General features: G+C 36.2%; 3 protein-coding genes across 10 annotated transcripts in view; all 3 read left to right on the forward strand.

The window, feature by feature from the left end:
- Positions 1–528: 528 nt before the first annotated feature.
- LOC103314827 (uncharacterized) lies at positions 529–4755 on the forward strand. Its single transcript, XM_064359526.1, has 5 exons — positions 529–658; positions 707–2638; positions 2684–2992; positions 3040–3239; positions 3283–4755. The coding sequence occupies exons 1-5, from the start codon at positions 629–631 to the stop codon at positions 4736–4738; spliced, it is 3927 nt and encodes a 1308-aa protein (XP_064215596.1). The 5' UTR covers positions 529–628; the 3' UTR covers positions 4739–4755.
- Positions 4756–4828: 73 nt separating this feature from the next.
- On the forward strand, positions 4829–7551 carry LOC656896 (inactive pancreatic lipase-related protein 1). Its single transcript, XM_963396.5, has 6 exons — positions 4829–4974; positions 5024–5308; positions 5354–5596; positions 5641–5844; positions 5886–6036; positions 7436–7551. The coding sequence occupies exons 1-6, from the start codon at positions 4932–4934 to the stop codon at positions 7497–7499; spliced, it is 990 nt and encodes a 329-aa protein (XP_968489.3). The 5' UTR covers positions 4829–4931; the 3' UTR covers positions 7500–7551.
- Positions 7552–7705: 154 nt separating this feature from the next.
- The window catches only part of cnc (cap-n-collar), a 36771-nt gene continuing 17259 nt past the window's right edge, over positions 7706–27217 (forward strand). For 2 of the 8 annotated variants that reach the window (XM_064359211.1, XM_064359212.1), the window contains exons 1-3: positions 7988–8875; positions 25876–26067; positions 26118–26184. In XM_064359211.1, the coding sequence (XP_064215281.1) occupies positions 8420–8875; positions 25876–26067; positions 26118–26184 (715 nt within the window). In that variant the 5' untranslated portion in view covers positions 7988–8419. Of the gene's footprint in view, positions 7844–7987; positions 8876–13247; positions 13512–25875; positions 26068–26117; positions 26185–27217 lie in introns of those variants that run through there. The other 6 variants (XM_008201789.3, XM_008201790.3, XM_064359213.1 and 3 more) reach the window with 5 other exon arrangements.

Here is a 27217-nt window from a genome sequence, read left to right on the forward strand (position 1 = left end):
AAATAATTTGATGGATCAATGATTAGTTTATAGTTATCGTATCGTGTATATTGGACTAGTGATAATAAATTTTTATTACAAGTTTATTGTCTTTATTTGTTCTCATATTTTATTTTTCGTATTCTTTGTAAATATTCAGCAACAATAGTTGTCTAACATCAGAAAGTGTTATTAGCAACTATTGTTGTGAATATTTACAAACAATACGAAAAATGCAATCACTTTAAAAGAAAAGTAACTACGGGCAATTCAAATCGCCCGCGATAACACTTAGTACGCGCTGGCCACAATAGATGTGCTAGTGACATTTTCGCTCTATCGGGACAAGTATAGATGCGTTTCTGTAAAACCTGTTATTCTGTGGGTAAGTGATATTTGGATTTTACTGACAATCCAATTTTTGGATTTCAATTTTTCTAAATCTCGGGACATTTCGTCACTGCGTTTTTTAAGGGGAAAAAGATCATAAACCTTTGATAACACAACTTTATCAATACAAAAATAAATTGAAAATTTTTCAAAAACTTAATCTAATTGGAAGTGGCGGGAAAAAAATAACCTAAAAAACAGTTACCTAACCCCACTTTTTTAACTTGAATAGCAAATGCTTCAGTAGCATTTCTGGAAGATGTTAATCCTCCAGACTGCATTAGATGAGGCAAGTACCACTAAAAGACCTTTTTTTTTCTAATTAGTACAATTGTAGCAAATCTCTCAAAAAAGTATCAAACGTGAGGATGTCATAAGCTTGCTTACATACTTGGCACAGTTACCTGTTGAAACACTTACAGATATAGAATCCATTTCAAAGTTACTGTTTCATTTAGAAGCGCAACTTTTTCAAATAAATTTTGACAATGAATTTGGTAACTTGTTACATAACCTCAAAAATGACAACTACATCGTCTTGTCAATAGATAAAAAAAAATCGGTTAAAGTCTTTGTACGTGAGAAGTTTATATTCAAGATACTTTTGTTTGTTTCACTGAAGTACAGGAAGGCTTTATTCACTCAGTCTACATCTTCGATAACGTTTCTTCAATTTATTTTGGAAGAAATTCTCGACACTATTGTCATTGTCAGACCCCAGTCTTTACATTTAGTTAAACTGCTCGAGATGGTTTTGAAAAAAAGGGGCGATGTCTTGACTCCTACCTTATCAGTCTTGGTTCTAAAAACGATGGCAAAAGTGGCGTATTCTCCTCTGACTGGTTTCAAACACAGCGCTCAAAATGTCAGTAGGATTGTATTAAGGTCATTGCCGCACAATTGTAAGAATTATTTGTGCAATTTTAACAACCTTCCAATTAAAGGCATCGATTTGAACGATATTTTAAAAGAATTCACGCAAAAAGAGGTCCGTCATTTTTTCCCTTTCATTAACAAGCAAATTTTGAAACTCTTTCGTAATAACACGGACAGTCGTGACGGCTCGTTTTATTACGAAATGATAACAGGCTTTTGCACATTCGAGGATTTCCAAGCGGAAATATGGCCCTACTATTACCCCCATTTGGAAGAATTCCAAGACGGGGAGTTCCATCAAAGTTTATTAAAATACTGGATTCCGATAACCGTGAAGCATTACAAAGCCGACTTTTACGATTTTATCGCAATCAAAGACGCTGATATTTATTTCAAAGCTCATACGCTGCTAGAAATCAAAAAAAGGGGGTTTTACAAACCGCAGTTCAACCCCGACATTATGCATTTTTTTAACTGGGAAAAAACAAGCTCGGTGGCGCTCCGCATGGTTTGCACGTTCGTCTCGAAAAAACATCACCCCGAACAAAGTGCAGTACAAATGGTACAGTTCTACCTCAATAATTACTCCTCGTTTGAGTTTCCTGCCGACGTCTTAAAATCGCTAAAAATATTTATTTCGCAAATATTTATAGTCTCCCATTTAACTCTTGCCAAATCTGAGCAAGATTTAAGCCCGCAGTTCTTGAATTTTGTTTACCGCTTTTGTTTACGCCGGGTTTCTGATCCAGAAACGTGCGAGGTTTCGGCCCAACTTCTGAAAGTTCTATGGGACATTGCCTGCGGTTCCTCTGCTGATTTAGTAACGTGTTATAAAATTGATCTGGACTGCGTTTACGAAGTCGGGGGCAATTTCTATTTCCGACAATTACAAAGAAGTGGCTTTTGGGGCGATCGTTTTTTTAATTCTGAACTGACCAACAAGTTTGCGTTCCTTTTTGGCCACAAGTTTTATTTTTGCCCCAAACTAGTCACACTGATTAAAGAACGTTATTTGGGTGTTGTGGAGTGTGACTTTGACTTAGCGACACTTCTGGTTCAAGTGAACGAGTTAGTGTGTTTGCAAAGCAGTGAAACCATTCGTATTTACACCGATTTGGTGGTTGCTTATCGCAAATTAAGGAAAAAGCCGTTTTCACGTGAAATTGAAAAATTATGTTCAATTTTCAACGACACGGTGGAAAATTTCGATTTTGAGAAAATGTTTACTTCGGTTCTAATTTTGGATATGCTTATTGTAACTAAAAGTTACGATAATATCGACCTGGAGCGTGTAATTGACAGGAGTTTATGTTGCATTTCGAAAATTATAAATACGAAACTTGATACCGGCTTGAACGCTAAGGAAACAAAGATTTTCGAAGCTTTCATCAACGTGAGTAGGTGTAGTGCCGTTTTCCGTTCAAACTAATTTTTGTAGAACACTGTCGAATGTTTGGTCACGTCAGAGAATGACTGGCCGAACTTTGATAAGGAGAGTATTTTCACAAATCTTTCGAAAATAATCACTGATAGTAACTTGAAGCGGCCCGTGTCGTTATCAGTTGGCGCCATCCAAACTCTGGGCTCGAGTATGGAAAATAGCGCCGACAGGGAAATTAAAATAAAATTATTAGACCGGACGCTAAAGTCGCTTTATCATAATAAACAAAGTGGAAAAATTAGACGAAATCCGGAAACGAGACTCGTCATTCACGCTTTGTGTCTCTCGGATAAGAATCTAACTAAGGTAGAATGAAATTAATTTAAACTTTAGTCCAGCTCGCCTGATTTTAGCCGTTCCTGGTCTCATCTTTAAATTTTCTGCTTGAAGTGCTTTCTAACCCATTATCGCCCGATTTGGCGTTATCCTCGTCGCTGCACAGCCTCGAAGTGTTAGTTTCCGACAATTCCATCCACCAGCTCACTCTTCCCTTCGCCGTGCCAATAATACAAAACTGCATCCAACTGTTCAATAGAACAAACTGGATAGTGAGGTGACTGGCACCCACCGCTTGCAAAAAATAATTTCTGTTTTAGAAACGCCGACTTGCAGCTGCTGAAGTCGCTGATTGAGCGCTTTCTCGGGGTTTCCCTTGACGAGAACATCCGGCCAAAGACAATCGAAGACTTGTTTATTTTATTCCCCACCCTTGTCCCGCACTTTTACGCGGTTTTGTCCCAAAGCGAGCTCAGTGATAGCGCTGTTATCACACTCTTGTTTTTCACGGAATCGCAAATTGTCAATGGCTCGCTCATTGGGCAGTCGCTCGAGGGCGACTTCGACAAGTTTAGACACTTATTCGTCAACATCATGCAGAAGTATTCGAACAATTTGGGTTTTTTGGCAATCAAGGCTTTCACCTCGTTGTGCGCCCTTGAAAACATACCGGCTGTCATCTCGGAGATTGTCTCCCACATCCAGAGACACTTCCACGGGATGCGACGAAACGTCCTGGCGAATTTAATCAAACTCCTCCGGGAGTTGCACCAAAAGTACAAACAGGGCTGTGTCCAGACGGACGGAATTGTTATTGACGAAGCCATAAGTGGTTTAATCGCTTATTTAAAACAATTTGATTCGTTTTATTTTAATTTGTTGTCCTTGAGGCTGCACTCCGTCGATGAAATAGCAGTGACACTAAATCGGGAAATTAATTACGAAAACCGCATTTGGTTAAATAACCACGTCCCGCACCTCTTACGAAATGTCAGCCCAGACAGATTAGCAATTTTCCTGGACCGTGTTTTACAAACACCTGAGTTTTTACAAGTCCGGGTTTTATCGATCATAGTTGATCGAATTAGCGAGATTGACGTTGCGCCAATAATGCAGATTTTGGTTCTGAAGTTGGGGGAATTACCCGATTGTAGCAAATTCCTAATTATGTGCTACGCAAAAACCATTTTGTTGTGTTCCGAGATAGCGGAGCTGAATTGCGACCTAATCGCCGGGATTAGACAGGATTTTGGGACCGACTCTATTTACAAAATGTTTATTTATGTTCTTGTCTTGTCACATTGCGACAATAAGTCCGATTCGGACGCGCGGTTTGTCACTAAATGTGTGGGGAAATACGTTGATGCAATAGGGGATGATGAAATTTTGGGCGACTTAGCGTCCACTCTTACACACTTGTATAAATGTAGCTCGGCCGGTGACAGGTATAATGTGATGAAGATGGCCTTCTACTTGTTGTTAAGCAAACCGACGGCTTTGGAAATTTGTAAATTTATTTCCCTATTGACGAAATTTCACTCATCCTCTGTCCTGTTTAACTTTGCGAGCTTGTGCGACTTGGCGAAGTTATCAACGTGGGTAGGCGATAGAACAGTAGCTTTGAAACTACTGGGGGAGTTCTATTGCTACGTTAACGATTTGCCCGAGGAAGAGGCTTCCGATACTTACTATTTGATCGAAAATGATTTGTCGCTGCCTAAACGATACGTTAAGGCGATGCTAGTTAGGTCACTGTCTGATTGTAATAATTTATAAATAAAAACTTTTTTCCATTTTTTTGTTTTATTTCACCGGGTCGGGGGTCCGGGGTTTAATTAATTGAGTCGAAGGTGTTCCAAAATGAACTGATAGCGACACAATAGACAATAGACGTCGAGTGGGCGATGATTCCAGCCAAGTGAGCGAAAAACTCGATTTGTGTGTTGGGTTGAACCGGACAAGTGTCAGAATGTTTATTTTACAATTACTGATATACCAATTAATGGCACTAGGTGAATTTTTGATTGCAGCGAATAAATTTGACTCTTATCACTTTTACAGGCACTTGGGCCGAACTGCTATCAGACGTGACAATCGAAAAAATGTTTTTCCAGTTTCAGGGCGCTGTCAATTACTTTTTAGGGATCGCTGATGTTCCCAACATTGGTCACGACGTTACGTTCAATCTCTACACGAGAAAGAACCCGCAAGTTGCCCAGATCTTGCCCCCCAGCTACCCCTCTCTTATCCCCTTGTCCAACTTCAACCCCAACTTGAACACCTATTTTGTCATTCATGGGTACACAGACCACAAACATCGGGAGATTATTGCTCGATTGAGACTTGGTACAGTTAAAATGTTAGTTGGTCCAGCGACTGGTCAATTTTTAGTGTTGAACAACGCCGAAGACTCGAACGTAATTGTGGTTGATTGGAGCCGTTTGGCGGCGTTTATCTACTTCGACGCTGTGAACCACACCGTTCCTGTGGGAACATACGTTGGCGAGTTCCTGTCCCTCCTGGAATCGAATTTTATCGATCTGAAGACCGTGCATTTAATCGGCCACAGCCTGGGGGCGCACATTTCGGGCATAGCTGGCGCTTTTGTGGGAGGCCGCGTGCGGAGAATCACGGGTAAACCCCCTAAGTAAAGTTCCAGCAACGGATTGTCTTTCCAGGACTGGACCCCGCAGGCCCCCTGTTCGAGCTGATTGAGGAGCGCAACGAGTCTCTTTCGCTTGACAAAACGGACGCGCTTTTCGTGGACGTTATCCACACCGATGCCGACGAGTTCGGTGTAACTAAACCGATCGGAGACGCTGATTTTTACCCAAATGAGGGGACTTCGCCCCAGCCGGGGTGCACGAACCCCCTGACTGTTGGTTTGTTGGTGCGGTGCTTGATTTGACAAGTGCGTTTTTAGTGTCTTGTAGCCATATAAGATCGGTGGAGTTTTACACCGAGTCGGTTGTTAACGACTATCCTTTTGAGGCAAGGCACTGTAATGTTACTCGAGGCGACTACACGTGCTTGGAGGAAGAACCGGTCCACATGGGTCATTACCTATCACTTGAGTACGTCAATTGGACACTTACTTGACATTTTTCGAATTCGCCGCTCGGCCGTTGCCAGCTCCAAATTCAGTGATTTTAAGGGCCAAGAAATTTTAAATGTACTTACTGGTACATTATTATTATAGTATACATGCTATTCCGCCTAAGCCCAATATTCAGTGGCACATTTACGTCTGGACTAAATGCCCAGGGCGTGGTAAATAGGCGGCTTGCATTTTTTTTTAATCAATTGTAGTAAGTAATTTTTTTACTTCGTACGTTCTTAATTGTTTGATTAATGATTTTAAGAGGTTTTTAATAGTTTGAGTTCATACTATAGAAAATTTATGAAGAGTAATGATTGAAAAAGCCTGAGTAAGTACACAATACAGAAAAATGTCTTTGAAAAAAGTCAGCGACAACGGTAGATTATAGAAAAAAGTGTAAAAATGGCCACGTTTTTTGAAAAAAATTTTTTTTTAATAAATCGAAAAGATTTTTTAATAGATTTTAACGGATAATATGTTTAACAAATGGGTTAAGTGTTACATATTTTCAAAGTTCGACAAAAATGTCTTATATGATCTTGTCAATAACAATTGCCCTTTTTAAGGTTTGGAAATTTTTTCTTATTTTCTGAATTAACCAGTAAATTATTTTTTTTAAGAAATGTTATAGACAGGGGCCGTAAAATTAAGTAGCCCAGGGCGGCAATGGACCTAAATACGGACAATTATTGCAATTATTGAAAGTTCTAATAATTATATTCATCCGAAAATTGGTACTCAGTCATAATCCGTTAAGTTCGGCTCAATGAAATTATTTTTGACATGGCGGCACTTTCGGTTAAAACGGAAGCCGCTATCAACTTTCTTATTCCAAATGTTTTTCACTGCGTTTTTCAATTATTCGTGTTATTTTTCGAGATGCTTAAGATTTTTTGGCTTTACAGCTTTCACTTCAAAAATCGGTAACTGTCTTATTTTTAGGAATTTCGAAATCGTATTTGGAAAATTAAAAGATAAAGTTCATATCTGCCTTTGAATGTGTTTAAAATTGAGAAGAATTTTTCCGCATCGATTTTTATCTATCTTTGACGATTTTTAAATAATGTTGTTTTTTTAAATTCCTTACTAACCACAACTATTGACAAATTGTAAATTTTAAACGGATTTTAAACGGAAAATAAAATTAATTAAAATAATAAAATAAAAATAAAATATTAATTATTATCCGTTCCGTTAAAACAAAATAAATTTTTACTCTTATTTGTAATTAGTTTTTTTAATTAGTCAATCAATTTCTTGTTTTTTATTTATTAATTTTTCTTGGAAAAAAAATCATACTGGCACGACTGATGCACTGATTCGAAAAACGGACATGTTTCCGATACTTTTCTCGAATTTATTTTGTGTTTCAGGGCCCGAGGGGTGTACTTCCTGGAGACCAACGCCGAGCCCCCCTTTGCTAAACGTTATGGCTAAGATTGTAGAGCTTAAATAAATGCGTGCGCGTTGATTTGCATTTGATTTTCTTGTTGTCTATTTGAATTGAAAATGTTTCCTCCAGTAAGGGCAAAGGCCACATTGGTGTCCTCAACGTTTTAAATAAAAAAGCGCTTCGTGACGTCATTTAAACTGTTGAAACAACGTGCGGCGGCATGAATTGAGTTCGTCTATTTTAATACAAATGACGGCGATTTTCGCTCCTTTATTGCCCGATAAATGTTTTAATAAAGTGGTTTGATTGTGCGGCCAAGATGAGGGAGGACTGTCCCCAAATCGTGATCTACGGCCTGAGCATCCAAGAGCAGTACATTTATTGCAGGGTGAGTGAGCGAATAGGCCAACTTTCGTCGCAAATTAAACCAAGTTGTTTATTTATTAATTTTCACGGAATAAATTAAAAATAAAAGTTTGGGTCGGTTTTTGTAAATCGCGTGTACAGGTTTACTGTACGTAAACTTTCCGCCGCCCCACTCTTTTTTGTTGCAGTGCGCAGCAATTCGCTAAATTTTCTACATTGATGTTCTAAGATTGTGTTAGACAGGTGTAGTTGTGCCCGTGCAATATAATTAAAGTGGAGTTAATTGAGTGACTTAAGTCGTTATTGTTTGAGCTAAAAGTGCAATTGGCCCAAGTATTGTGAACTGTCAAACCGAATTTGTTACAAAACCGTCGACCGGTCTGTAAACTGAGCTGTCATCCTGTTGTCATTGTCATTAACTCCGAAAAACCCCCCGATGATGAAATTTGTGAGACAAAACCATTGCAAGAAGCTCTCAGTTTGACGAAAATGCCGAGACTCCCGTGACTATGCCCCTCGCAGTAGCGGACCACTTTATTTTCGCCTCCCACAATTTTTAGGTTAAGTTGTGAACAGTGTAAAAACTTTGGATTTGAAAATGCTCTCGTTGAAGAAAGTGTACAGGGACGAACTTTTGCAAATCGCCCTCATCTTGAGCCTGCTGCGGGGCAACAGTGGGCCCTATTTAGAGAACGATCTCTTCAATAACACCCCGAATTACGACTTCGACAACGGGACTAGCTGGAGATCCCTGACACCGGCCGTTTTGCGCTCACACTTCGTCCACCCCAAGAGTCTCGACTCAGTTTTGCTGAATTACGAGCGGGAATTGTTCGCCGACTTGAATTTGCTGGGGCGCTACAACCGAGACAGCTACAGACACCCCGATGTCACCGCCTATTTGCTCAATATCGAGCGGGCGACAGCCCCCCTGGCCACGCAGGACGCCCCCTCGGACCTCATCAATTCGGCCCAGAGCCAGAACGAGGAGAGCGCAAGCCCCGCTGAAGCCGCCACAGCCCCCATTGACGTTGGACTCGAACTCACTCAGGAGGTTTGTTTGCTAGTTTAAGATAAGCTTATCGCAAACCGAAGAAACTCATGAGTCACACACTATTTGAAAAAATGAGACACCAAATCGGTAATTGCTAAAAACGCAAGTAGGCTCACATGTGGGACTGAATAATTATATTATAACAACGTTGATATGTACTGGATGGTAAGGTTAAACCTTTGTTGCGTCACTAATTATTATTTACGTCGATTATTGTTTATTGTTATCAAAAGTGGCGGAAAAAGTTTGGCACAGCCAGTGAGGTTTTGTTCAATCGCTTATCACAATTTGCGAAACATCTGATCATTTCCCATCATAATGAGGGAGATGATTTGGCAAGTCATTATCACTGCCCAGTGTACAAACATTGTTTATGTAACGAATCGCCTCATCTGCCTCGAAAACTGACGTTACAATTGTCCCCAATAAAATACATGAAAGAACACTTTCTTTTTAATTTATCGCAAGTGCGACCCTCAACGAGCGACACGAAACAAGGTTAAATAAAGTGCAAAATTGAAATATTTTTGTAATGGTTTTCTTGAAATTGTGCCGCAAACAAACCTACACGTGGACACATTCCAGTCGTTACAAGCTAAGTTATGGTCAATATTGATCTGAATCGGAAAGTAGGGTAAAATCTTTTTGTAATTTGCGTCGGGTCGATTCAATTGCGCCGTTTGTGGCAAAGAATCGAACCATTATTTTTGTAACAAATTTGGCCCCAGTCCCACTAATCCGATTTCCCCGAATTTGTTTGGTCGATTCGGAAAACGCATTTCGGAATCGAAAGTGTAAGTACTTTGGTAAAAATTGTTTTTCGTATCATGTGATTCACATGCGTTCGATGTTTTTCCTTCGACTTTTGAGCGACTGCCAATTCGCGCAGACAAAGAGCAGTGGCGTAAATAAGCGAAGATGCGTTGCCCTATTATTCCAAAAATACGAAAATACCTTCGGGTTATTGCGAATCGGGGAAAATACGTCCCGTCAACCTTGAACCAGTTCGGAATTGCATTTTGGCTGTTTTTCGCCCAACCCAATTAATATTCCGTGTTTTAATTTCGGTCGTTAATTGCTCCCGTTTGTGGTTCGACATTATTTTAAAAAAGATGTGTTGACCCAAAGGTTTACTTCATAAATATTTTATTGGCTATTGTTTCGTTTGTAGCGCTTAAAACACGTACGGTATATAACAGTTTTTTGTGTAGCACCCTTTGTGACCTTTTAAATTGTCTGTTTTTGAATTCCAAGGCGATCCGAACATTTTAGAACACTTTTGTGTCGAAACACATCCGGCATTCGGGACTAAATCATCCGATTTCGTAAAAATTTTGGCAGAACTTCGACCTAGGGCAAACTCAATGACAAAAAAAATATTTTCAAACGTTCAACTCGTCTCAAATAAACACAATTTGGCAAATGTTGTGCAATTTTTTGTTTTCTTTGATTTCGCATCAAAATAAATGATACCTATTTTTGGCAGATAAATAACAACAATGACTTCATTCGGTAAATAAAACACGTGTGTACTATTTAAAAGGGGATGTGTGTTTTTGCTAATTTATTTAACAGACAACCTCTGTGATAAGAAATGCAGTTGAAACTAAAATTTCTTTTAATAAAATGTAATAAATTGTTTAACGAGCGAGAAATACGTACTCTTTTTACATTTGGGTGTTCAAACTATAACGAAATAAGTCCTTTAGGCGAGTTTTGAGTTACGAAGGTTCAATCTTGGCTGATATTTTTTATAATGGAGGAGCATAGTTATTAGTTAATGGCTAAAAGACAACGTAAACCATGGTCAGAATAATGTAATTTTTGTTGGAAAAAATAAATAAATAAAAGTAAATAAAAAAACAGTACATAACTTATGTCTTTAATTTGGCAGGACTATCCCTAATTAGTTTTTTCAAATGAAAAACTCTCATTTTTAACCCAGTATTGTTTTGTTACTACAGTCTTTTTTCTTTTTTTCTGTAAAACATTACTTTTACATAACTTATTGTTCAGGAGCTTGTGATAAAAAAATTGTAAGGCTTTTCTCTATACAGATTATTTTTAATATAAATATACTTACTGTGAAGTCAGCTTTTTACCAAAGCACACAAGGGATAGCAACCTTTAATTTTTTTTATACTTCTTGTACCAAAAGGTAATCATAAATCAATGAAATTTTTTCACATTTGACGTAAACTTATATATTAACTTATATATTTTTGTTTAATATAATCCTTTCCTTTAAAAATATTGTCTTCAAATTTATGGAAAATACTTAAGATGAAAAAAAAAATAATAATAAAGAAAAATAAAATAAAGAAATAAAAAATGTACTTACCTCATTACTGCACTAAATAAATGTTTACAAATTTTTGGTGTTACCACAAAAATATGTAATGACATTAAAATAAACCAAGATTTTGTAGCATACGTTCGTATATTTTTCTCAACATGGCTAAAACTGGACTTATTTTGTTAAGCATTGAACACCTCATTTTTCATTTTACCATTGCCAGAAAATTGGGTCAAACGTTAGTCACATTTTTGCATTGAAAAAACGTTAATTTGTAGCTCAGAAGAATTAATGAAAACTGTATTCAATAACTGTTTCATTAATGGATTGGAAGATAATTCTAGGGAGATAATGATCAAAAAACAAAACAACGTTGTTTATTTTTGTTGCATTAGATCACTCTAAATTCATTTTTCTTCTATCGGATCTATTTGTCGTAAGCAATGAGTATCTTTACAGTTCATAAATATTGATAGTTTGTGTATTGCGAAACGTGTATAGGTAAATGGGACGTGCTACTAATAAGAGTTCATCTTAGTGATAGCGGAACTTGTTTTACAGTTTATGAATGTCTTTGCTAAAGCCAATATTTGGCTAGTGACTGTTGTAAAAATATAGAGGGAGCCCCCCAGGGTTATTGTGTGACCGCTTTTTCTGTGCATAGAATATGCATATATTTTGATAACAAAAAACAAACTCAAATGCTTATTTGTTTTTTATGGGTTTTTGGTGCTAGCAACTATATAAAATAATACATGCATCAATTAAAAATGAATTTCTGTTGTGTACAAGGACGTTGAGTTGTCGCCGTAAGTTGAACGAATGTCCAAGGAAAAGTGGATATGGTTATTGAGTCAGCGTGAGGTGGAATGATGACAAATAGGTAATTGACAGGGATCATTATCCTATTACACCTGGCGATCATTTAATGAAAAATATAGTTTAGCCAGTTGAGGAAAAATCACGCTGTTGTTATCTGTACGTGTGCAATCTAGGAAACGATTGTGCAATATGTGCAAATGCAGTAATGCCACTCCAGACGAAAGTGGTGGCGGCGGCGGCGAGACTTGATACAAAATCCACCCTTCGGGGGCAGCGAACCGCCGAATGGTGCAAACGACCTCCCCAGTGTTGTTCACTTAGGTGAAGGTCGGGTTAAATAAAGATCGTTTCACACGTGTAAAAAATAAATATAGGTATGCGCTTTTTTCCCATTGGGAATAAAGCCGCCGATCATCGCCCTAGAGTTTTTCTCTGACCTCAAGCCTACACAGTCTCAGAAAAGCACTAATTATAATATTTTTCTACGGGTTCTTTTCTTAGTATCAAGTGTTTTCGTGTCACTATGACGACAGTCACATGCCATTGCTATCGCCCTTAATTCTCGGCGCGACCTTAACCAATTTCGTGCGTATTTCGGAAAATTTCTACTAAACAAAGACTTGGCTCCCACTTTATGTTTATTATTGCGTGACTAATATTGTTTTCTAGAAGTTTTTCGCAGAGTTTTACGGATGGGTGTGCGAACGAGCGCATAATTTATAAAAAAATGTTTGAACTTGAACCTACGACTGGTCAAAATTATTTTAGAACTCGTTTATTTTTATACTTGGGGTAGGTTAAGGTTTTTTGGTTTTTGAATAACGTGGCGACATCTCGCGTGTTTTTATGCACCCACGTGGGCGGCATCTAGTGGTGACCTTGCGCAACTGCGCATTGATGTCACAGTGGTGGCACCATCTCTTGTGCATCGCTCGAATCGCCGTGGACTTGCGGTAGTGGTCGTCCTCGAACGACCTACTCAAAATAATTATTTTCCCGGAATTCGTTGCGTTTATTCAAATGATTCATGATGGGAGTTCAATATGCGTGTGGCTGAAGGGAAACGTCAAATGAAAGACGAAACTTTCCGATTTAATGAATATATCTTTAAAGGGCAAAGGTGATCCATTGTCATTAAAACTGTTTTTATTTCGATTTTGTTGTTATGTGAATAAACAATTGTTTGTATGGTGTCCGGTTTTCGTATCCATCTCTTTATTGTCGTGAGATAGCTCAGAATAACCTGTTGACTGGAATTGTCGATACGCGATACGCCAATGGTAGACCACGTGTTTAATAAATAATTATTGCCATACTAAAGCAACGAAAGTCAAGGATAACTGAATAGGTACTGATTGTCGCTGGCGCTTTCTAGTGTATGATTTTCGAGGCTTATCCTTATCAAAATTTCTCTTATCTTGTTATTGTCTCAAAATTCAACACACAGTAGTGATCCTTTAGTCGTCGAAGTGTTGTGTGTCTTGGGAATCGTGTTTCGGATTAAATTTCACAAAAATGGTAAGTCGGAAAAGTTAAAAACATGTCTTGTCGCACCAACTGGTTGACATAATTTATGTGCGGTGCCTTGTTTGCGCCACAATTTTCGAAAATTTTCATTTTGTAAACATGGCTAAACTGTCACTGCAACTATCCCAACATTCGTAATAACATATTGCAACTTAATTATGTTCACTTAGGGAGCACTTAGGGCCCATTTGCGGAGAGTGAGCAAAAATTTTAATTAGAATCAAGTCGTGATTACTTTGCATTTGCGAACTGAATTAAATGTTAACCGGACCTTAAGGTTTTAATTTGTAATTTCATAATTGTTTAAATAGTGACGTCATGGCTAAATTTATCGCGTTACAAAAATACGCTATTATATAACAGTTGTCAATATAAATTTTGAGTAATTGGGTGTCGGTATGTGGTTGTTTTTTGGAAAGTGCCTCTAATTGCAATTTTGTAAATGGATCTTCTGTATCTGTCGGTTTGCGTCTTGTAATCTTATTGATCGGATCAAGAGATGGCGCGCAAGGCCGTTCGTTTAACTCGATTTGAATAACATGTTATTAAATAATCATAACTACAATATAAACTTGTTTTTTCAGTCGATTTAATTATTTTTATCTTGGAGACACGCTAATTTAGCGTCCTTCGCGTCAGTACTGTAATTTACAAATACCGATTGTTGGTTTGTATTGAAAATTCAGGTAGAAAGTTTTTAGGTAAAAGGGTTGTAAAAGCCGTTGTGGTCAAGTGATTATTAAGCATAGGGAAACAATTGCTGTTTGACAAATGACTTTTTCGAGTTTATGGGGTGGTCAGGATGTTAGAATGACAAATGATGTTGAGACAGGTCTCAGTGCGGCGTCTTACGATTCCGACAGGACCACCTTTATACAACACGGGTACTACACAACCGCTGCTATTAATATTTTTCAGTCAGGTTCTATTAAAATCGAACTGACAGCGAAAACTAGTTGATCGTATCTATCATAGATCGGTTTGTCAAGATCCAATTCGGAATTATTTATCCAAGGACGGGTGCTAAAAGGCACTCACTTTTATTACAATTTCCGACTAATATGGTAGTGAGAATAAAACGGCTTATTTGATTAGATAATATAATCTTTTTGAGGAATAGCTTCCAGATATTGTTCTTCGATTTTATCTAAACCTAACAATAGACAGACACAGCCGCCATTTCGTGAATCAGCTTTGTGTCTGAGCGAACCGTTCTTTTAAAGGATTTTTAAGAACAACACTTAATGTCAATTGCTTAGACAGATTTTACGAGATATGTCAATTTTCAAATGGACTCCTAAAATGTTTACACAAGAGGAAACACTTATTTTCGTCAGACAATTAAAGATGCATCGCACTGTACACAATTTGTCACACGAAAATCATCTTATCTTATCATAAAGTCACACCATTGTGACCACATTCGTTTATTTCCTTTGGTTTAAAATTTTTGCCAAAAACTGTGTCAGTCTGATCCCTGCGATGCTCAAAATGATATTTTCGGCTATCTGTGCAGAGATAAGAAGGTTATCGTCTTAAATTGTGTTAAATTTGTTATGACGCCATTATGCGACAGGCAAGGGACGTCAAAAAAATTATGGTATTTACCTGTTGCCTTATTCGAATGACGCTAGAATGTGAGCGAATGGTGCAACAAAAGCCGACCCATTTAACAGCGGGGGTTTGAAAATGGCGGAATTACAATTAACTAATTGTAATTAAGGAACGGCGTGGTTTTCCATTAAATTAATTGTTACCGATACAATTTGAGATAATTTTTAACGCGAAATATCAAGAGAGTTTTACTGCAAACAACCGGTTATTGTTCGTCTGTGATCGTTTATTACTGTCATTTGAAAGTCTTATCTTACCCTTTACGGATTATTAAAGACTATAAATGTCGTAATGAAATGTATATCTAGAAACGACCGCATCACTATTACATAAAACGACAACGAATTTGAATGGCAAATCTGAAATTAACTTCGTTGTATATCGCATTACGTTGATACTATCGTAGCAATCATAAACTTTATTCAAAAATCAAACCCAATGTTAAAGAATTTAGTGAAAGGTGCTGCCACACAATTACCGATATTGATTCAATTGATAAAAGCCACTCAACGATTTATTAAAATACCCGATGTTTTTCGTGAGATCGCTAAATAAGAGATGATCGTTCGATTATTAATATTGTTTCTATTTACGGCGACTCATTTTTACAACACCGAAAATGTACTGTTATAACCGTTCCCACCTAATAATACCCAGAAGAAAACACGTAAAAAGCTCGTTCTTCATTGCTCTTGACTAGTACAAGTCTTCCAACTTCCCTGAAGAATTGCGGTTTTTGGAACAATTATAATATTCGGAATGAAATTATAAATAAGCTGGCATTTGTTATTATTCCATGAATGATCTTAATTTTATGCATATTTTCACCAACATTTTCTATACCTATCTATCTCTTAAGATTTTTGAATTACAAATAGCTTTAAAAAATACAGTATCGTACACAAGACTCCAAGTAAAATTTATCAAAAAATGAGATTTTTATTTTTCAATATATATTTTTTATTTTTATATAATTTTTTTCGTTTTTCGAGCTCCACCATGGGTATTTCAGTTATTATATATTAAAAGTTGCGTATTTTTATGTTGACCACTTATCTGAAAAAAAAATTGATGTCTTATTTTTAGTTTTATTAGACAAAAATGGAAATTTGTAGTTTTCGTTTTTTTTTTCAAGCGAACTAGAACCAGACTTTTTTTAACTAAGACGTTCTTCAAGCATTTTTTTCTAAGGAATTTAAACCTATCATCGTATTTTCTAAGACTAACCATTTTAGCGAAGAGTGCTTGGAAAAACGTCAACGATTTTGTTTTTAAACAAACTAGATTTTGAAGGTTTAATTGAATTTGGATGTGGAAGGTTCACATTTCTGCTTAGCTTATTTATTTATTTAAAAACTACTCGACATGATTAGCTAGAAATTTATTCTTCGCAAATAAAACAAGACAAAGTTATAAAATTTCTGCTTCCATATTTAATAGTATTGTCAAAATTTAATTTGTTAAACAAAATATTTGGCGGTTTTTTTCAAAGTACTTTTTTAAAAAACGTTTTTTATACAAGTATATGGCGTTCATAAGAAAAAACAAAATTGAGTGTTGTCAAGAACGCCTTGGAAAAGGCGCTGACAGATTTAGATTTTTTTGAAAAAAGTGCTTGAAGAATGTCCAATTTAAAAACAAATAATTTTTTGGTTTTTTCTTAAAAAAATAAAAACGAATAATTTAAAAACTATAAATGACATAAAATTTTTATTCAATTAATTATTGAGTATAAAAATGCGCAACTTTGCTCTAATTTAGCCGACATCGTATCATGGGATTTGAACTTATTTTTTTTAGAAAAATAAATCCATCGAATTTTTAATTGTTTTAACTCGGCTACAAATATTTAGTTATTTGTTTATTTTTTTTATTGGAAATTACTTTTCAGTCTTGGGTTTGAATCATTTTTTATTTTTACATATATATGTATTTTTTCCGTATTTGCTTATGATGGTTTATTACTTTTTATATCTTGACGAAAACAGAAAATTCGAAGTCGGTTTTACTGTAATAGTAATAAAGTTTGTGTTATAAAATGGTTTAAAATCATCAAAAATAAACAGAAAAATATGTGTTTTTGCACAGGAGTGTTTCTATGTTTATATTTGTGGTGATTTCAATGCTTTGACAGAGTTTACGATGGCAAATGTTATAAACAACCAATTGAATTTGATTTGGTTAGGACGAAACAGTTACATATTTGCGATTATTTTGCTTAATGTTAAGGTTTTTCAATCTTCATTTTTTTCATCTGGCCGTGGTAATAAATGAAAATGTTGTTTTGACGTCGTTGTGCGTATATTTTGGATCTTTGGCGTCCTGAAGTGGGTTTTGTGGTGGCCATGATGGACTAATAATTAATTTAAGATGTAGTATGAGGATAAAAAATGAGAAGACAAGGAGGGCAGATGAGTGGTCCGGAGGTCAGCAGACGGCAAGAAATGAAGCATGACGGCTTGACAAAAGAACCCGCCGACATAATCAATGCTGACCAATCAGCGGCCACTTTTGAACAGCACGATCAGACTGGGGCTGTCGGGCTGTCGAAGCTCCGTAGCCACGACTTGAGCTTATTGGGACTCGGCGCCGTTCAGCGCACTGCCTCCATTGTATATCGCTATCAAACATGTTAACAATTCCCTCGCTTATCGCTCCTCATAATCGATAGCTAATTTTCGTCGAGGAAATACGGAAAAACAGTTTAAAATGTTGTCAATTCGCGCACAAGCTGGCCCTCTCCTCACAAAATTGGATTCATTGGGGCGTTACCTAATATCATTTTCTGACAACTTCCTTATTTGAAAATGTTGAGCAACGCTCATTACGTGGTCGGACCAAAAATGGGCGTGCAGCGAGAAAAAACTAACACTTTTAATATAAAGAAGACCGTAAAAACCAAATTTTGAAAGGAAAACATGTGGGATTGCCGCTGCCGTTTATTTATCTGTTCCAGGGCCAACGAACGTTTTAATTTATTAGTTTGAGGCTTTACATTGTATTATTTAATGGAGTTTGGTTAATGTTAACGCCTTGTTGAGCGTAATTGTCGTTTTTCCTCCGGCAATTATCCAAATCGTGTCTTATTTTTGACAGATTCCACGAACGATGAAAAGCGAAAATGTTTTATTCTCGGTGACAATGCCTCAATTTTGCATGCGATTTAACAAGATCGTTAAGTTGACTCCAATTATCGTTTTTGACCAACAATTTACACTTTCTTTTATTTTACATTTCGCCTAAACCAACTTAATTGAATAAATGGAAACAAGAACGGCAGATGCGTTAAAACGCGATGGAAATACCTAATGAATACATTAAATATCATTCTGTTAATATAAAGCATGTTTCATGGTTGCATGATCGGCATTTTAAGACACTTATATCGATATGATATGTCATCAGCTTCGTTTAAAACTTTTACGCCCTTTCATTAACTTTGCCACGACCCACTTTGCCAAATCGACACTTCTTTGTACGCGAAATTAACCACTTTAAGACAATACGATTCGGTTTTGTGTCTCAAAATTGTTTTTATCGTGCGAAATCGGAAAATTTATTTCGAGTGTTCACTATTGTGTTTTTCCTCATAACAAGTCGCTCGTGGCAAAGATAAAATAAGTTTTTAATCGAAGGGCGATGAAGTAAATGGCTTGGATGAATCACGAGACTTGGGGTTGAAACAACCCAAATGCAACGTCATACAAAATTGGGTGTGTTTTTTACATCATGAAGAGCCTCAACCTCTTTACAACATTCTTATTTGTTTCACTCCGTGTTAGAGAATTATCTTAATCTGACAGAAACGCAAAATAGGAGATCTAAAGCTAGGTTTACTTATGTTAATTGAAGTAAACAGTAGTTGCGTCAGTGGTCGAAACTACGATTTATTTTACACGACCAAAAGGAAATTAAAAGCACGAAATAAAATTTGAGAAAATTTTATGGGAACACATGCGGTCTTAATTGGTCGTGGATAACAAAAATTCAGGTTTTGTTTGGCGTTCATAAAGTGTAAATGCAATTGTACTAAGGAAATAATAATTTTTATTAGCAATTCCAATTGATTTCACCAAGATTTATTGCCACACACAGTGAACCGAATTTCTGCCATTGTATTGGTAGTGCAAGTGTTTTTGTCATTTTTTTAATGTACATCGATGTGTGAACTCTGCGAAAATGAGGTGAGTATCACTACTTAACAATAATATCAGAATTAAATTGAAATTGTTGCGTTTTAAGTCGCGTTCTGACCGTCGGAAAGTAAATTGTGACATCTAGTGCAATTTTTTTGGGATCACCGTTCAAATGTGAATGTTCATGAGTTCGTTAGGAAGTGAGTTTTTGAGTTCGTTATGGTTGTATGTAGGTATGTAGTTGTCAGCTGGCATCATGTTTGTGTATTTGGGTTCATTAGTAAGCATATGGCATGTCATTCGGGTTAGCCCAAAGGGATTGTTTTAATAAAATTTGCGGTATTTGTGATCAATATTGGTTGATCGGCGATCGGGGGTTGGTTTCGTCTTGGACGGCGTCAATTAATTTGGTATTTGTCGTGAACGTGGAAGTAAATAGAAATGGAATGCGCTATTGAAAAGAGCGATCGATTTGAAGGAAAGCTGTGATGAATGTGAGTGTCATGAACTATTCAAATGTGCTCCGAACAAGTCTTAACCTTTAGCAGCGTCTACAATGGCCGTTTCTAATAGTTTATAACAATCTCATTATTCATACAGCGTGAACGCACGATCGGTTTCATATCGCTAAATTAGAATCGATTAAGAGAGTATCTAGCAGGAGGTCAGGTCCCGATGGACCCGCCCGTTTTGCGGCTTTCTCGAACAGGGAGACCGTTCTCTTCTATCGGCTATCTTATATCATTAGCGGTATCCTAGCAGGGCGCTTTCCGACAGAGACGGACTAGGAATTCGTGTTCGAATCGCGTCTCTCACTCGCTAAGCCTTCTTCGCACGCCTCTCTCCCACAGTCAAAATTTTCATCCGCGTATCCCCAGATGAATTTCGGGCGTTAATGCCCAATTTTGCCTGGATTTCTCTCGAGGCGAAGCCGCCCCTGTATTGTTATCTGTAAATGCTCTATGTATGCATGTATGCATCAGTCCTGTGGCGACAGATGATAAATGATACTTCTTAATAGGAATCCAGTTCCCTGTGAATTGCTATATCGACCATCTTCATTGGTTAAAAGCCTAAGCGGCCCTTCTCTTCTAACTTTAATCAAGCAAACACCAATCGTTTCATTTAATAAAACTATCCCGCATCTCCATGCTCCATCCTTTGTAATTAACTTTTACCAACCCAGCTCATTAATCGAAAACAACTTTAATTGCGGTTTTGCCGTAGAAAAAGTTGGAAATTATTCCATGCATATGCAAGGACTACAAGATAAAAGATAACACCTTTTGTCACGCTAAACCCGTGATTAATCGTCCTGTTATTGTAATATTATTACAATTATTGCCTTGATTGACATTTAATTTTAATCCTCCGTCGGAATATTACACAAATTTTCAGGTGCGGTTCATTTTCCATACCCGATTTTTACAAATTGCTCCACTCAAACTATTGATTTTCTATGTTTTAATAAATACCCATTTGCAAATCAATTCCGCAATAACATATTCATAAATCGAAAGCTCAAAAAGTTAATTATTACATGTATAGACCTACCTCCAACAATATGTTAATCTATTATTTAGCATATACTATAACTGTTAAATTTGCAATTCAGTAGTATGTTTATACGATGATGTCGAAGATATCATCAACAAAATTAACTCTGTGCTTGACAGATACGGACGTAATGACGAAAATAAAGCATGTATTTAACAACGAAAGCGCTATTTGTTGTCTGCGCCAATTAAAACTGCACGATTTGAACATTTGGTAAATTCCAAAACCGCGTTCGCCAATCAAATTGATTCCACGTCGGGTCGACACATGCGCTTTCTCCAATTTTCGCACCAAAGGCGTGTATTGTTCAAGGATTCCGCGTGCTAGTGAAATAACAAACCCAAATTTACACCCGAGTTTACATTTTTTATCAACAAATTGTTGTTACTGATATCTCGTAGAAAAGAAAATCTAAAAGACAATCACTATCAGTCCAAAAATGCTAAAATAATTAACATCATCGCAGAATATAAAAATATAAACTTGCTTTTGAACTAGCATGTTATTAAAACACCACAAATAAAAATTAAAATATAACTTTTTAAGTTTTATTTTAAAGGCATATTAATTTTATTTATTAATTAATTTTGTCATGCTATTCATCGTCGTGTTTAATTATTTCATATACTGCTAACTTGAATTTTTTTTTTTTTGTACTTAAAACTTGAAGTTTAGAGAAAATGTGTAAATCGCATTTGATAAACTGAGAATGTGAGTCACCACTTTTCTCACTACAAACACTCCAAAATTATTGAGGAAGATGTTTCTGATTGTGATAATAAACTGATTAGGGACAGAAAACGTGTTTCCAAGGAGCGTTATTCTTACTGAATCCAAGAAAAATCTCGTAAAATTGCTTTTTGTGGCAAAGAATCGTTGCATTACTTTTGGGATTTCGGAAGGTGTCGATAAACTCGGGTACATGGTTAAAATAACACCAGAAATTTGATTTTCACGTGTTGCGGTGTCCAAAAATAGACTGTTTTATCACAATTACTGATTAAAGATAACGTGAAGATCGAGCATGTGAAAGAATGTAGGTACCTAATAACTACTAACCATTTATCAACTATAAATATTAGCGGTTTTGGAGTACTATCTACCTGTGATAGTGAAAGGGAGCGAGAAAATTTGTTATCTTTAGATAACGTTGGGTTAGAAAAGATTTAGTTTAATGATCAAACAGAGCGACCAATTAAATCCGGGGCGAGTTGTCGAATTAGAAAACAATGTAAATTGTATCCAACAATACAATAGCAAACAGGACTGTTTATTCAAACAAGTTTGTTTTTGTCTAAGACACCAGTAATGAGTTGTTTGACTAATTCTTTTTAATTATTTTTTTGTAACATTACGATATGTTAGATTGCATGTCAAGATTGTATCCTTTTGTAATTACAGCACTCCGCCTAGTTGGAGTTTATTATAATTCGGATTTATTTTTGTTTAACTTTAATTAACCGGCTTGAAGTATTCCAATGAATACGTAATGAGTCCGGATTTTTCGAAGCCACCCTCTTGAGGTGGACAGGTAGGTGACATTTATATTGTCGCATAGAAGGGTTTCACCGAAACCACTGTGAAATTTCGCATTTACCATTGTGCTGGCAACCACTCGAAAGTTAATACAACTTTCTTGTCTAGAGATTATCGCTATCGCAGATAATTCTATTTTTATTGTCCTTTGACTCACAATAAAATCTTCGACGATTTTTTCGATACGCAAAAAGCGTCACAATTTTTTGCCGATACCTAACCGTTTTAATTGAGCAATTCCAGTCTCAGTGTAATTGTTTCTATTCAAAAATAAAAACAATGTCGCGTTTGTGAAAGAATTTTATAGGACGTCGTTCTTCATAAAGTGTAAAACGTTTTGTGGTTATTTCCTCTTGTGCAATAGACCTAAACCGTCACAGATCAATCGAGCTTAAAAAGTTCCTTACAAAACGGAAATCTAACAAATTTTTATTAGGTCGCCTTTTTATTCGAAAAATATTAAGCGTTTAATAGTTTTTTCGCGCTTTGGTTATTCCTAACCACTTCGATTACTTTCTGTAATCGACTGATTGAGTAAAGCGCTATTTTTAACACCGCAACTCGGTTTCCGGTCCAAAAATCCCAACTAACTCAAAACATATTTTTTATTTCAAAAATATTGTTTTGTTTATTTCCTATAGAACACTTGAAACCCTCCTGATTTTCACATGATCAGAACTCGTTATGCCTGAAACTTGATAAATATTTATTGCTTTAAATTTAAATAATTTGATTATTCGCAAGAAATTTTCCACTGCGCTAATTAATTATGAAAAATTGACTCTTGTTATCTCCCTAATCATCAATACAGGGCTGGTCAACTAAAATAAAATAGTGAGTTTCTTAAATATACCTAATACTCACATGCGGTGTGTTCAGTGTTAATAAATTTTATTGTATCGTGGGGTTAAACAAAAAAAATATATGCTGAAAACGTAATTAAACAACCATAAAAATCAAACAGTAATCCACCTTTTAGAACAAAAAACGTTAAAGTAAGTGCGGTTAAAAAAAGGACGCAATGTCAAAAGAAAATCCGATTAATAACAAACTTAAAGCCAACTGAAAACTTACTGAAGAATCGGACCTTCGGCAATTATAAATGTGGTGGTTGCCACTTTATAACACTGGTCAATATATTTTTTTTAATGTCTTAGCGTGCTTTTATGGACTTTTTTATGCAGATTCTAAACATGTACTCAAAAACTGGTCATCACGTCATTATTAAATATTTTATGAAAATAATCTTGAGTTTCACTATATGTGAGCGTATTTTCTTTTATTACTACGAATAAAAAAATCTTGTTAACTGACATATTCAAAGTTTAAGAAACTGGTTAAATCAAGAGAACATTGCCGTTTGCGAAACCTATGGTAAACGGATCATTCAAGAAATTATTATTATTGTTACTTTTGTTGCACCAAAACCGCCAAAATCTTTAGAATGATCTGACAATAGAAAAGACAAGTTAAATGAAAAATCTTTTAAATAAGCGTCATAATATTTATTATACATAGCATGGGAATAACAAAAATAATTTACTAGTTTTATTTTCTGCAAAACCTGACAAGTTACAAAAAAATATTTTATTTTTATTATCCACCATAAAATAAAATTCATTTGAATTTTATTTATAAAAAAATAAAATTTGTTGTTCAGTGTAATTAATTAAATCTTTATTCTTGGATACCTACTGTTTATTAATTGAAAGAGAAAAGTTTATCTTTTTTCTGTAACAAAAAATGTAGGTCTAGAGCAACAAATAAAGAACGGGCGAGGCATTGAAATTACAATATTATTTGATGATAAAATTCCGAATTGTATACAATAATCCACCATTTTATTAATTACTTAAAAAGGAGTTTTTCGTTTTTTCTGCCTTGTATTCTTTCATAAATACTGTAAGACTTATTAGTACATTGAATTATTATTTTACAATGTTTAGAACAGATTTGTTGTGTCGAAGAGTTGGTGTAATATTTCAAATTATAAGTTGGAACGTCACTGAAGTTTTTTGGTTTCTTCTAAAAGCATTTGAAGTTGCTGGGAATATATGAAAATTTCTTAACACTGAATAAGATTTTTCTTGTTTTCTGTCTCTGTAATTTTTTGTTTCATCGTTAAATAAGGTGTTTATGAACATTTTGTCCCTTGAAATCGATTTACAAAAAAGTAAATAACGTGAACTTAATCAAATTATCTTGTAATGCTTTTTTATTGTGTTATTGTTGTTTCAAGATTCTCAATTTTATTAAGCATACTTTTGACGGATGAGACATTTAGTGGGTATTTTTATCATTTGAACAATTCATGTTGAATTCTGATTCTGATTGAGCGAATTATACTGTTTTAGTTGATTATTAACTTCGAATTACTGTAAATTTTTCGTCACAATGATGAGTGGTGTTTGATGTATTTAAAATAATAACTTTTAATGACTTAAAGACAAGCTTCCACATTAAATTTTTCTTTTTTTAATATATTTAAGTGTCAGTTTCCGTTTAAATGTTGCGAGTTATTGATACATATCATCGTAAAAATAAACAAATTGGTGCAGGTCAAAATAGTTATGTTGCAAAAACGCGATCACGTTGCAAGCCTTTGATCGCGATAAACGAGTGCTGGATGTGATTGAAATTTCTAAGAATCTAGGGAAGCGATTACTGATTAAAAATAATAATAAAACAAGAGATTAGTTTTAATTGCCAACGTCAAATAGCGGCATAAAAATTCGATTTAAATAAACTAGTTCGCTGATCTCCGAAAATTTCCAAACTTATTCAATTTAGCGAGTGGCAAAGTTTCTTCGTGGCTGACGCACGTGAAGAAAAAAGTAATTATGATTGTTTGATAGAGCCCCCTCGACTAAAAAAATCGTTGCCGGTTGTATGATTAAACTGGGAGGAGCGTAAAAGACAATGGGTGTTGGTTAAGTTAACAGTAGGGTAACAGGGAAACGAGAACCACACCTTGGTCTCCCGCTTGGTTGAACCATCCGTTGTCGAGTCTGCTGGAGTTTCGGCCGCCATCTTGTCGACCGCTGATATAACGAACGCTCCTTTTACTTTTCCATCGTGCAGCCCATGCCGGGCTTTAATTTCGTCCGTATATTAAACCAGGTGTTGTTTTGCTCCGTACGTCGACGAGCATGTCCTTGATTAACCGAAAATAGCGCTAATTGTCCGGCCGCTTCACAAAATGGCAGCCGAGAACATCTTATCTGACATTACGCAAATTAATTTAAATCGCCTCTTTATCTGCTGTTACACAATATTTTGGTGCTTTTTATTGTATTTGCGCTGATAACTCGATTCTGATCCAATTTACAATTATCTGTCAAGTTCGTACTTCTCTAAAAAATAATTACACTAGCGCCGTTATTATTTTATCTCTGAGTACATACACGAGATAATAACAATATCAATTTAGTGCTGGCTTTACGTAAAATTACGCCATAAATGAAAAGTTTGCTGGAAAACACGTGTGATTTTTTACGATTTTGTCCGAACAGGATATGGATCTGATTGAAGTCCTGTGGAAGCAAGACGTGGACTTGGGTTTTTCCCTGGACGTGGCGAATGGGAAGGCGGACAAACCGGACGCAGATCTGCAAAATGGCTCTCCATCTTCCTCAATTTCTATGGAAAATGACGAGATTGAAAAGCTGAAGACTCTGAAAGCCATCAATGACGACAACATCAAAGTCAGTTTAAGTAGATTATTTGGTTTGTTAACTATTTTGGAATGTCGCAGGAGGAGCCTGAGAATGAGCTGGCCGATCCTTGGGCAGGCTTCAACTACACCATAGACACCGAAACAGGTTAGTCGGAAAATTGGCCTAATTTACGCCCATGTGGCTTTATTTTGCATAATGTCCAGAATTATCAATTACGGGATTTTACGGTTGATATTCGGGCAGCTGTACGTTACGGTTTAACGCAGCTAATTTGAATAAATTGACGGTGGTTGATTTGGTCATCAAGATCGTGAAACGGCGAGAATCGTGTAAAAACAATCGGGAGAAACGTTTTAAATATAAATAAATGGAGCAGCGGGGAGAATAAGTAAGTAATGCATCTCCCTTCAGAACCCTTGCTCTTAATGTAAGAACACTCCGCTCTTGCTGCTCAGATTGATGGAAAGCATCGTTCGCTACAGCCAGATTAATAACTTAACAATGGAAGTTAGATTCCGTGCTCTCTGTCTAAAATATTCCGGCGATAGCTTACTTTTATGAGTAATGATGGTCGTCTGACAGTTGAACCCGGACCGCGATGATGTCGGCAAAATTTTTCTATTCTTTGGGGATCCTTTGATAATTACACAAAACTTTTCATGTACGATTTTATGACAATATTTCACTACTTCCAAACGTTATAATTCGAAAACTGAACGTGGGGTGGGCCTTCTTGGAAATATTCGAAGTTCGAGTCCAAATTTGAAGAGTCATTCTTGTACGTTGGATCGAATAAAACCGGGGCTACAGCCGACTTCTCTTTCACTCCCAGCACCTGTCTTTAAATTAACTAATTTAAAATTTTATTCCACGATTGCTATTTATAGACTGGGGAAAATCGGGGTTCCAGAACAGTAAAAAAGAATGGGCACTGTCGGAGCTCGAATTTTGATAAAATTTTGATAGATCAGTTGCGGAGTGATTACGTATAATGAAATCAAAATAGTGAAGTATGACAGGGGCCAATTTAGGACATAGGTTAGGTCAGATTACGGACAGGTACACGCACAAATATTGACAAATGGTCCATCTGTCATTCGGCAGTGATAGATGTCCGAGATTTCACCTATCGCTGCTTGGAAGGCTCATTGTTTTAGCCCGACTGAGTTTGCTAACA

Source organism: Tribolium castaneum, chromosome 10 (genome assembly GCF_031307605.1).
Source record: "Tribolium castaneum strain GA2 chromosome 10, icTriCast1.1, whole genome shotgun sequence".
Classification (NCBI taxonomy): Eukaryota; Metazoa; Arthropoda; class Insecta; order Coleoptera; family Tenebrionidae; genus Tribolium; species Tribolium castaneum.

Coding starts and splice junctions, on each gene's coding strand:
- LOC103314827 (XM_064359526.1), top strand. CDS start 629: ATGTTAATCCTCCAGACTGCATTAGATGAG. Junction 2,993..3,039: donor CGGATAAGAATCTAACTAAG/GTAGAATGAAAT, acceptor GCCTGATTTTAG/CCGTTCCTGGTCTCATCTTT. Junction 3,240..3,282: donor AGAACAAACTGGATAGTGAG/GTGACTGGCACC, acceptor TTTCTGTTTTAG/AAACGCCGACTTGCAGCTGC.
- LOC656896 (XM_963396.5), top strand. CDS start 4,932: ATGTTTATTTTACAATTACTGATATACCAATTAATGGCACTAG. Junction 4,975..5,023: donor ATACCAATTAATGGCACTAG/GTGAATTTTTGA, acceptor TCACTTTTACAG/GCACTTGGGCCGAACTGCTA. Junction 6,037..7,435: donor GGTCATTACCTATCACTTGA/GTACGTCAATTG, acceptor TTTGTGTTTCAG/GGCCCGAGGGGTGTACTTCC.